The 11,248-nt window shown below is 59.8% G+C and overlaps 2 protein-coding genes across 2 annotated transcripts in view; one reads left to right on the plus strand and one right to left on the minus strand.

Moving 5' to 3' along the window:
* Cyth2 (cytohesin 2) overlaps positions 1-7,666 on the plus strand; it is an 8,316-nt gene extending 650 nt beyond the window's left edge. Inside the window, exons 2-12 of the mRNA XM_013027871.1 lie at positions 708-855; positions 950-1,016; positions 1,894-2,012; positions 3,612-3,692; positions 4,305-4,417; positions 4,518-4,666; positions 4,980-5,091; positions 6,801-6,877; positions 6,967-7,038; positions 7,153-7,307; positions 7,399-7,666. Coding sequence (XP_012883325.1) covers positions 708-855; positions 950-1,016; positions 1,894-2,012; positions 3,612-3,692; positions 4,305-4,417; positions 4,518-4,666; positions 4,980-5,091; positions 6,801-6,877; positions 6,967-7,038; positions 7,153-7,307; positions 7,399-7,486 — 1,181 coding nt within the window. The 3' untranslated portion in view covers positions 7,487-7,666. The remainder of the gene's footprint in view (positions 1-707; positions 856-949; positions 1,017-1,893; positions 2,013-3,611; positions 3,693-4,304; positions 4,418-4,517; positions 4,667-4,979; positions 5,092-6,800; positions 6,878-6,966; positions 7,039-7,152; positions 7,308-7,398) is intronic.
* Positions 7,667-9,437: 1,771 nt separating this feature from the next.
* Positions 9,438-11,248, minus strand: part of Lmtk3 (lemur tyrosine kinase 3) — a 15,593-nt gene continuing 13,782 nt past the window's right edge. Inside the window, exons 13-16 of the mRNA XM_013027562.1 lie at positions 11,049-11,245; positions 10,391-10,526; positions 10,045-10,182; positions 9,438-9,631 (exon numbers count right to left, since the gene is read on the minus strand). Of these exons, the coding sequence (XP_012883016.1) occupies positions 9,438-9,631; positions 10,045-10,182; positions 10,391-10,526; positions 11,049-11,245 (665 nt within the window). The remainder of the gene's footprint in view (positions 9,632-10,044; positions 10,183-10,390; positions 10,527-11,048; positions 11,246-11,248) is intronic.

Raw genomic sequence — 11,248 nt, forward strand, 5'->3', positions numbered from 1 at the left:
GTGGGGAGGGGTGCGGGGGGGGGCGCAGAGATCTTGGGGTGCGGAGCACCGGCTTTCCGAAGGCAAAGTCCGGGCACGTTCGGGGCCGCGTCCTCTCTCTTCCCAGTTCTCCTTAGGAGCTGACATTCGCTTCCTCCGTTGGGGTCCCGGCCACCCCACTCTCCCCTTAATGGAGCCGCTCAACCGAGGCCTCGGTCTCCGCCCGAGTAATTGACCCCATGTTCACACCTCCAGCCCTCTTCTTGCCCTACACCTAAGTGCTCGGGCTCTGTCCCGCCTGTCCCCCAGATTTAGGAATATGGATCCCAGATTCCCTCCTGCTCCAAGGGCCGAGGGACCCAGACCTCCTCCAGACCCACTTCCTAACCCTGCCCCATTTGCCCCAGATTGCAGGATCCTCGGTTCTTAAGCCCCCAGAATTTCTTTTTTAGGGGGTGGGAGTCTGCCAGTACTAGAGTTTGAATCAATGGCCTAGGTCCTGTTCCTGAGTTTCTCTTCAAGGCTAGTTCTCAACCACTTTGAGCCACAGTTCCAGTTCCGGCTTTTCGGTGGTTCACTGGAGCTAAGAGTGTTAGGGACTTTCCTGCCCAGGTTGACCTCCAACAGCTATTCTCAGATCTCAGCCTCCTGAGCAGCTGGGATTACAAGCAGGAGCCACCAGTACCCAGGCAGAACTGATTTCTTGAACCCTGTCCCCGGCCCACCAGAACCCCCGGACCTGACTCCGGAAGAGCGGATGGAGTTGGAGAACATCCGGCGGCGGAAGCAGGAGCTGCTGGTGGAGATCCAGCGATTGCGGGAGGAGTTGAGTGAAGCCATGAGTGAGGTGGAAGGTCTGGAGGCCAATGAAGGCAGGTGAGATGTCAGGAGCCAGCAGCTTGGAGGTCAGGGGTTTGGCCAGGGCCAGGCATGGCCAGGCTTTGACCTTTGACCACTCTGCCCCTTGCAGTAAGACCTTACAGAGGAACCGGAAGATGGCCATGGGCCGGAAGAAATTCAACATGGACCCCAAGAAGGTGAGGGCAACCCCAGGCAGATATCTCGGAAGGGGTCGTCATTGCCTCTAGCTTCCAGAAGGGTGATGCCAATCCTTGGATTCAGACACTAGCTGTCCATTTGTTGTGGGAACACTGGCCAGGTGGACATGCATTTGCTGAGGCTTCTGGAGGGTTCTAGGCCCCCCTTCCACATCCTGTGGTAGGCACAGCCAGGACCCACAGAGAACTGACCCTGCTTGCTCTGGGGGTAGGGATGCCATAGCTCTGAGTAAGATGTCCTTGTGGCCGGGTACCAGTGGCTCACACCTGTAATCCTAGCTACTCAAGAGGCTGAGATCTGAGGATCACGGTTCAAAGCCAGCCTGGCCAGGAACATCTGTGAGACTCTTATCTCCAGTAACCACTAGAAAACCAGAAGTGGCGCTGTGGCTTAAGCAGTGGTGCTGTGGCTCAAGCCGTAGAGCACTTGCCTTGAGCTGAAGAGCGCAGGGACAGCGCCCAGGCCCAGAGTTCAAGCCCCACGACCAACAAAAAAAAAGATGTCCTTGTGGTGGGCCAGTCTCCTCCACACAAGGAAGCCAGAGAATTGTCCATTCCAGCCTGGAGGCCATGTGCACTGCCCTGCTAGGCTGAGGTCTAGTAACCGGTTCTCACTTTATTCTTATCAGAGACCCTTACCTGAGGTTGTGTAGTCTTTTAGCAAACACGTTCTGAGCATCTGTTCTCTGCTGGCCTGGCTTGGGTCCGGGAGTTAACTAGGCAGGGCACATGGACCAGACCCCAGGTGGAGCCGGGTCCTGTCTATAGTGGTTGGGGGGTCACAGAGGTGCAGGAGCCATGGCTTTCTGGCCTCTGCACTGACTGACACCCAACCTCTCCTTGCTCCCTCCCCCAGGGGATCCAGTTCTTGGTGGAGAACGAGCTCCTGCAGAACACACCGGAGGAGATTGCCCGCTTCCTGTACAAGGGCGAGGGGCTGAACAAGACGGCCATTGGGGACTACCTGGGGGAGAGGTGAGCCTGCGGGCTTCACCCTTCTGCCCCACACCAGTGGAACAGAGTTCCCGGAGAGGCCCTGACTAGGCTATAACAGAGTGGATCGACTTGGGGGTTCAGGGACTTTCTATGGGTTAAGTGTTGTGACTGAGGATCAAATGGGGCTTGGGGGTGTCTGCAGAGAGTGGGTACCCTGGCTGCTGTCCAGGGAGCCACAGGGGTGGCTGGAAGTCGAGGAGCATGAGTCTGGATGGTGGATGCCTGGGGACCAGTAGGGTCACATCTGTCGCCCTGAGTGAGGAGGAGCCTGGTGGTTCTGGGGGAGCTCAGGGACATTTGTGTCTGGGGGTGGCATGGGGGACATGGGAGGGGTGACAGTGGGTGGCCAGCATGTACACTGCACGTCTACTTTTTGTTGTTGTTGTTCTTGGTTGTGGGGCTAAAACTCAGGGCCCGGGCGCTGTCCCTGAGCTTTTTTGCTCAAGGCTAGTGCTCTACCACTTTGAGCCACAGTTCCACTTCTAGTTCACTGGAAATAAGAGTCTCATTGACTTTCCTGCCCAAGCTAGCTTTGAACTTTGATCCTCAGATCTCAGCTTCTTAGGTAGCTGGGATTACAGATGAGAACCGAACTGCCAGTGCTGGGATTACAGACGTGAACCACCAGTGCCTGGCTGCATCTCCCACTGGGAACCAGGATTCCCAGGGTGCATATTCTTTCTAGGAGTGGAGTGCTCCCACCCTGGCCTGAGCCATCAGTAGGACCAAGATTTTAGCTGGGCGCTGGTGGCTCACACCTGTTATCCTAGCTACTCAGGAGGCTGAGATCTGAGGATCTCAGTTCAGAGCCAGCCTGGTCAGGAAAGTCTGTGAGACTCTTATCTCCAATAAACCACCAGAAAACCAGAAGTGGCACTGTGGCTCAAGTGGTAGAGCACTAGCCTTGACAAGCTGAAGAGCTGAGGGACAGCGCCCAGGTCCAGAGTTCAAGCTCCACAACTGACAAAAAAAGAAAAAGGAAAAAGGACCAAGATTGGAGCTGGGAAGGTGGCTCAGTGGTAGAGCGCTTGCCTTGCATGCATGAGGCCCTGGGTTCAATTCCTCAGCACCACATAAGCAAAAAGAAAAAAGCCAGAAGTGGCGCTGTGGCTCAAGTGGTAGAGCGCTGGCCTTGAGCTGAAGAGCTGAGGGACAGTGACCAGGCCCAGAGTTCAGGCCCCACAACCGGACCCCCCAAAAAAAAAAAAAGGACCAAGATTTTACTTGCTGTATGTAAAGGTATTGCAGGGCACCAATGGCTCACACCTGTAATCTCAGCTACTCAGGAGGCTGAGATCTGAGGATTGCAGTTTGCAGCCAGGCTTAGCTTGAAAGTCCGTGAGACTCTCATCTCCAGTTAACCACCAGAAAAACCAGAAGTGGCATTGTGGCTCAAAGTGGTAGAGAGCAAGCTTTGAGCAAAAGAGCTCAGGGACAGCGCCTAGGCCATGAGTTCAAGCCCCAGGACTAACAACAACAAAAAAAAAATGGCGCAGCACCCATGCTTTGCCTCCTGCCTGCTCCCAGTCCACGGCCCCAGGTCCTTTCCACTGTGTAATCTTTATCCTTGTCCTCCAGGGAAGAGCTGAACCTGGCAGTGCTCCATGCTTTTGTAGATCTGCACGAGTTCACCGACCTCAACCTGGTGCAGGCCCTCAGGTGAGCGGGACATCCCGGTGGGGAGGGCTGCGGTGCCCTGGCAGGGCTGGCTGGCTTGCTTGCTTTCTCTCTCTCTCTTTCTTTTGTCAGTCGTGGGGGCTGAACTCTGGGCCTGGGCACTGTCCCTCAGCTTTTCAGCTCAAGGCTAGTGCTCTACCACTTGAGCCACAGCACCACTTCCGGCTTTTTTCTGCTTATGTGATGCTGAGGAATCGAACCCAGGGCCTCATGCATTCGAGGCAAGCACTCTACCACTGAGCCACCTTCCCAGCCCTGGCAGGGCTTTCTTAGTTGCATGTGACAGGCCATCCTCAGAAGGGTCACTGAGGAATTGATTGCCCCGGATGAGAGCCTCCTTCAGGAATGGCTTGGATGCAGGTCCCCATGTACTAGCTTTACTCCCCAGGGACCCCTCCTCCATGACAGCAGAAGCCCCTGGAAGAGTCCTGTTGGACCAATTGTCCTACGGCCAGTGCTTTTTGGTCAGATTGGAGTCCCCTGTCCAAACAACAGTAGAGCCCCGAAGGTTGGCGTTTCTGTCAGGCCAGACCCTAACAGGCTGGGGGGAGCGGCTCTCCCTCCCTGACACCCCCCTCTCCTGGTCCACCCCAGGCAGTTTCTCTGGAGCTTTCGTCTTCCTGGAGAGGCCCAGAAAATTGACCGCATGATGGAGGCCTTCGCCCAGCGCTACTGCCTGTGTAACCCTGGAGTCTTCCAGTCCACAGGTGGGGGCAACTGCTGGGTCCAAGCGGGGTGGGAGGAGTGTGGGAGGGGGCAGGGCAGCTGGGATCAGGCACGGAGTGTCACTCATCCTTTCTGGTGCAGACACGTGCTATGTGCTGTCCTTCGCCGTGATCATGCTGAACACCAGCCTGCACAACCCCAACGTCCGGGACAAGCCAGGCCTGGAGCGTTTTGTGGCCATGAACCGAGGCATCAACGAGGGCGGGGACCTGCCTGAGGAGCTGCTGAGGGTCAGCCCCCTTCCCCGGCCCCTTCCTTCCCTGGCCCCTAGTACCTCCCGAAGCCTGAGCTGGCTGGCCGGACTCATTTGGAGTGGGAATGGATTAGATAGTTGGCATGCATATGTCTCTGTCATTTCTGGGCTTGTCTCTTCCTTCAAGCCATACTCTAATTCTCTGTTGACTTCCCCTGTGTCTCTTCTCCCCTCCCTGGGGTTCCTTCTGCTCCCCTGCTTTCATCACATGGTGCACCCCGTTTTCTTCCCCCCGCCCTATATCCCTGCCCCTTAAGGCCTTGCTGACCTGCCCCCCTCCCAACCTCCAGAACCTCTACGACAGCATCCGGAATGAGCCCTTCAAGATCCCAGAGGATGATGGGAATGACCTGACCCACACGTTCTTCAACCCCGACCGGGAGGGCTGGCTCCTTAAGCTGGGTACGGCCCCTGCTCTCTCCCTCTGCCACCCTGCTAGGGGCAAATGAGTGGCCTGGATTAGGATTCAATTTCCACAGGAACGTGCTGTGTGGTCTGAGGAAGTAGTTAGACCTCTCTGAACCTGGTGTGAAAATAAGCTGGTGTGGGTGGGTGCTGAGCCTACAGCAACCCTTCTCTCCCCACACAAGACTGTGGAGCCCTCTTACGGCTAGGCCCTGCCCTCAGCCCGGAGGCTGCTGGGAGAAGCGGGTAACCCGGTATGCAGGATTCATCGGCCTCATTGTGCAGCCATGTGGTGGCTGTCCCTGGTGTCCTGCCCTGGGCCCCCACAGCCTTGTGGAGGATGTCCGCTTTCCAGAGGGACTCCTGCCTTAGCTGGGAGGTAGAGGATGGGTACAGCCTGGGTGAAATGCTGGGCACAGGGCACAGAAGGTGGCAGTCATGACACTGGGACAGACCTGGAAACAGTACAGCTCTGTTACCCTGACACACTGAAGTTGCCACACAGAGATCCCAGTTGTGGCCTGTGTGGCTAGGGTGGCTTTTTTTTTTTTTGTCCGTCATGGGCCTGGGCGCTGTCCCTCAGCTCTTCAGCTCAAGGCGAGCGCTCTACCACTTGAGCCACAGCGCCACTTCTGGTTTTCTGGTGGTTTACTGGAGATAAAAGTCTCACGGTCTCTCCTGCCCGGGCTGGCTTTGAACCGCGATCCTCAGATCTCAGCCTCCTGAGTAGCTAGGATTACAGGCGTGAGCCACCAGCGCCCGGCTTGTGCCACTTTTTCTTTATGGTGCTGACGCTGGGGCTTTAACTTAGTGCCTCAAACTTGCTCAGCTTTCTTGCTCATGGCTGAAGTCATGGAGGACCTGGAGGTGAACGGCCATCCTGAGACCTCAGTCTTCTGAGTCGCTGGGATTTCAGACATGAGCCTCTGGTGCCCAGGAAGCAAAATGTTGCCCCCAAGGGTGTCGGCCTGTGCACGGCAGCCAGGCGTGCTGTGTCCGTCTATAAACCGGGCTTTTGAGGGCGGCCTGGGCGAAGTGAGCAAGGCTCGGTGTCAGAAGCAAAATGGCAAGCTCCAGTAGGGTGCCTGCTGGCCGCGGAGGCCCTGGGCCCCCAGAGAGGGAAAGGGCCCCAGCCAGCAGCCTGTGCTCGTGGGCGGGGAAGGGTGGAAATGCGGGGCCTGTGGAGTGGGGCGGGTGCCCCTGGCTGGCACCGTGGCTGAACATGGGTGGGGAGCGGAGCTGGGCTCCCCGCGCCCGCCCTGCCCTGCCCTCGAGTGGATGTAACTGGTTTTCTCCCCCTCTCTCCCTCCCCGCCTCCTCTCTGTCTCCGCTGTGCTCTGTCCGCCCCGCGCCCCGCCCGCCTTTTCTGTCGCTGCGGCTCTTGGGGCCCCCACTCTGCCTTCCCTTCTGCACCCGGTCCTGCCTGCTTTCTCGCTGTCTGCCCCAGGAGGTAGGTACCCGGCCGGCCCGGCCCCGCGGGCCACGGGAGGGGGTGGGGGCCGCGGCCTCGAGCCGGGGAGCCGGGGGTGGGCCGTTCCTGGGGCTCGGCCTGTCCCTGCCTGGCCTGGCCCGCTTGCTTGCCTCTCTGCTCCGCGCCTCCTCTGTCCTAGGCCCCGGCCGCTCCGCCCCCGGGAGGCCACGCCTCCAGGAGGCTCCGCCCCCAGGAGGCCACACCCCTGAGCCCGGCCCCTCCCCTTCCCTTTCAGGGGGCCGGGTGAAGACCTGGAAGCGGCGCTGGTTCATCCTCACCGACAACTGCCTCTACTACTTCGAGTACACCACGGTGGGTGTGGGGGGCCCGGGCCACGTGGGGGAAGCGTGGAGAGGGGGCTGGGTTGTGGGTCCTGAGCTGAGCCGGCCCTGCTCCCACAGGACAAGGAGCCCCGGGGCATCATCCCACTGGAGAACCTGAGCATCCGGGAGGTGGATGACCCCAGGAAGCCGGTGAGACTGCGGGGGGGGGGGGGGAGGGGGAGGATCCCTCCCTCCTGTGCTACCTGCTTCCTGTCGCTGACCACGGCCCCAGTCCCTAACTACTACCCCTCCCTCTGCCCACAGAACTGCTTTGAGCTCTATATCCCCAACAACAAGGGGCAGCTCATCAAGGCCTGCAAGACGGAGGCGGACGGGCGCGTGGTGGAGGGCAACCACATGGTCTACCGCATCTCCGCCCCCACGCAGGAGGAGAAGGACGAGTGGATCAAGTCCATCCAGTGAGCCTGCGGGGTGGCTGAGGGAGGAGGCTAGGGCTGAGGGAGGAGGCTGGGCCTGGCCTTTGGCCCTCATCGACTCCTCTCCGCCCAGGGCTGCGGTGAGTGTGGACCCCTTCTATGAGATGCTAGCAGCGAGAAAGAAGCGGATCTCGGTGAAGAAGAAACAGGAGCAGCCCTGACCCGTCCCCAAGTCCATTATTTATTTTGGAGCTGCCCCGCCCGGGTGGCCGGACCCCTGGGCCCTGGGGCTGTGGATCCTGGTTCCCCCATTTGGAAAATTCACCTCTAGCTCCTCTTTCCTTCTTTGTAATCCACACACTGTTGGTAATCTTAATATTAATGAACCTCTTGCGCCTGCAGACCCCCTCATTCTTTGGCATTGGCAGAGCTGAGATGCTGGGGCCCTGTGTACCTGGCACATGGGAGGGCTGGTGTGGCCCAGAGAGCTCCATGCACTTTCTCAGAAGCCCATAGGCCTGATGAGAATTGGCTGGTGCTGGGGAATGACCCTTGGAAGTTGAAACCTCTGATCCTCAGCCTCTACCTTTGCTCAGGGCTGGGAACAGGGCAATCTAGACAATAGAGAAGCACTTAGGGAGGCAGCCATGGCCTGTGAACTGGGAACCTGGACAACACTGTCCGCAGTATAGTCCTGGGTGGCAGTGTGGCACCAGACCTGCAGATTCACCTTGTACGGTGTGCATCTCAGCTTATGATAACCCCAAATCTAAGATCTGGCTAGTTATAGTACACATGGTTTTCCCAGAGACCAAAGACTGGTTGGTTCCATGTCTCCACTTGTGGTGCACAGAGGTTTTGTTTTTTAAGTACAAGTCTTGCTGTGTAGCCCAGGCTGTCCAAGAACTGCCTTGACATCTTTAATCCCGATGCTATATGCTCAGATGTGCTGATACTGCAGAAGTATACTACCCTGCCAGGAGCAGTTCTGGGCTAGCAGCTGGACTGGATTTGTTAGTCCTCCCCTGGTGGTGCTAGAGGCGCTGGGCCCAGTTGCTGATTGCCTTGGTAGGGTGGGTGGGGCCTATCTTGGGCCATATTGGCTACAGGGCCAGGCAAAGGCACCTGCACCTGGAAGGCCCCTTTCCGCAGGCAGGTCCTGGGAGCCTCAGCTACAGCTCCCACTAGGTTGGTTGTTCAGCTCTGGGCCTCAGCCTTGGGCTGTGGGCTTTGCCTCTGCTGGGTATCCTGCCCTGTGGGGGTTGGTAAAGCCCCAACTGCTGCCAACAATGTGTCCATATTTCATCTGGAGGGATACACCTCTTGTGGCACTTCCGCTCCAGGGCACCTGGAAGGACCCATTGGCGAGATCACTGACAGAAATGGCTCAGGGGAAGTTATAAAGAGATGAAATCAATTCTGGTCAGGATAAAACTGGGGGAGCTTGTGGAATGCTGGAGTGGCTGGTCACCTCCAAATTGCCTGCCTTTCCCAAGGATAGGCAGTTGTGGGTGCTAGCCCCAACCTCAGCCCCCCACCTGAGCAGCAATTTGGAAAGCTGCCTATTGCTAAGGACTGGGGAGTGTGGGGTTTCTTAATGTGGGCCCAGAGGAAGCAGGGGGAGTGGATGCAGCAGAGCTATGTGAACGGTTTGCCACTGAGGGGCACTCGTGTGCCACCCTCCTCCCTCAGGCCAGGAGTTCAAAGGTCAAAACAGGGAGTGTGCACAGGGGCAGCAAATGGCAGGGGGCTTTCTGAAGTTCATATGGGAAGGTGGGTAAATTGAGGCAGGGCTACCTGGTCCCCCCAACACAGCTTCCTGTCAGCCCTGCGGGTCTTGGCCCTGCCCAATGCGTGGGCGCCCCTTGCCCCAGGCCTTGTGCATGGGGACTGTCCTCCCTGCCCCCCCTCCGCAAACACACAGGCCCTGCCTTCCTCCAAAAAGTCATTTTTGTCTTTTTTAAATAATGTGAAAATGCCACGTCAAGGTTTGAACTGGAGGCCCCTCCAGGGGCCAGGCGGGGCGGGGCGGGGGTCCGAAGCCTGCGGCCTGAATGGGCCAAGTGGGGGAAGCTGGGCCCCCGCGTGTCAAGGGGCTCCAGGCCCTGAAGAGTTCATTCAGTTCAGTTCCAAGAAAAGTGACTTTCCGGGAAGATCGAGGGGCTTCTTGCCTCATGTGGCACCGAGGGGATCGGGGGTGTCAGGGGAGGTGGCTGGGGGGCTCGGGGGCGGGGGGCCGGGGCCTCCCGTTTGGCACGTGGTGGGGGGCGGGGAGGGCCCGGCCTCGGGAGCCTCCCCGGAGGCGGCGTCTGCAGCAGTGGCAGTGACTCCGTCATCCACACAGGATTCCACTCTCAGCCCCTCGTCTGGGGGTGCAGGAGGGTCGGGTCTCTGGGGAGTCAGTTCTCCACGGGGCCTGAGGATGGAGACAGTAATGTGAGTTTATGGGGAAGGGCCAGGCTCTTGGCTTCTGGGTCACTCCAAGTGAGCGGAGCTACACGAGGCCCCCCCATCATCCTCCCTTCCCTCCGTCCTCGCCAGCCAGCCCAGCCACAGGCCCACGGTGAGACCGCGCCCCCCTCCCCGGGCTTCCGCATCCGCAACGGAGCTGCCCAATACTTTTTCCTACGGAAGCCAGGTGGGGGGGGGGGACTGAGACTGGGGGTGTGGGGGTGCGGCGTGACAGCCCAAGACCATGGGTCTTGGTTCTGAGCTGGCTGAGGGAGAACCAAGAAGGAAGAGGCCACAAGTCCAGAGATGGACCAGGAGGTAACGGTACCTGCGGGCCGGGCGTCGGGGGCCCGAGTGGGGGGCCCCGGGGTCTCCAGTGCAGGCGAGACGGAGAAGCGGGAGAAGCACAGGGGGGGCCCGGGCGGGGGGAGGAGGGGGAAATCCTCCGCCCACTCGAAACTGCCTCCTGCCAGGATAGAAGAGGGCGGGCACCCATCAGACACGCGGGTCCCCGGGCTCCCGCTCCCGCTCCCGTGCAGGCTCCGCTCCTCCCAGGCCCCACCTCCGAGGTCCTCGCAGCCAGCCCTGCCCACATTGGCTCCGCCTTTCCCCTTCCAGGGCCAACTCCCCACGCCCGCTGTCGGCCCCGCCCCCAAGCGGTCCTCTTCCCTCACCAAAGCCGCTGTCGTTGCTGGGAAACCCATCTCCGGGGGTGGCGGGGTGGGGAGGCGTCGGGGGCGCTGGGGGCGTTGATGGGTCCGTGTCCCCCTCGGGGGGGCCCTGCACGCTCAGCTCGTTGGTTGGTGTCTCCTGGGACGGCAAGCGAATGGAAAGGAGAGGGGATGAACCCTCAGTCACGGCCACCCACTGTGTCCCCCTAACAGGTGGAAACGGCTGCTAACACTGACCTCACTCTCTGGAGCAGAGGCCTAGCCCTGAATCTGCCTGGGAAGCCTTGGGTCAGCCTTAAACCTAATCTCCTTACCTGACTACAGAGGGCTCCGCCCACCGATAAGCCACGCCCACATCCGATCTCTACGTCCCGCTCCGCCCACTGTCAGGCCACGCCCACTTGGGGGGTGCTCCCCTCTTTCGGCTCTGCCAGTCAGATGCCCTAACCCAAAGCGATCTCAAAGCCGCCTCCATCCGCCCTGTCCGTCCCATCTACCTCCCATATGTGGGCCTCAGGTAGTCGACTTGGGGGCCTGGAACCACCTTCCTCCTAGGCCCTCCAACGTAGCCCACCCAGGCTTGGCAACCCCGCCCCAGGCCCCGCCCCCAAGACGACCGGCTTGTTCAGCCCCGCCCCCTCAGCAGGCCCCGCCCCCGTACCTGGTCGAAGAGGTAGACGGTCACGTCCCCGTGGAAGGAGACCATCTTGCGCTTCCTCTCCAGCTCGCTGTCCTCCGAGTCGTCGGCCCCGCGCGGAGACTTGAGCAATCCCCGCAACGGCCGAGCCGCGTCCGCGTCGGCGCTGCTCACCACGACGGGCACCGGGGCTGCCCGCGTCCTCCCGGAGCCCCGAGGTCCCG

The sequence above is a fragment of the Dipodomys ordii genome, unplaced genomic scaffold (assembly GCF_000151885.1).
Source record: "Dipodomys ordii isolate 6190 unplaced genomic scaffold, Dord_2.0 Scaffold105, whole genome shotgun sequence".
Taxonomy (NCBI): Eukaryota; Metazoa; Chordata; class Mammalia; order Rodentia; family Heteromyidae; genus Dipodomys; species Dipodomys ordii.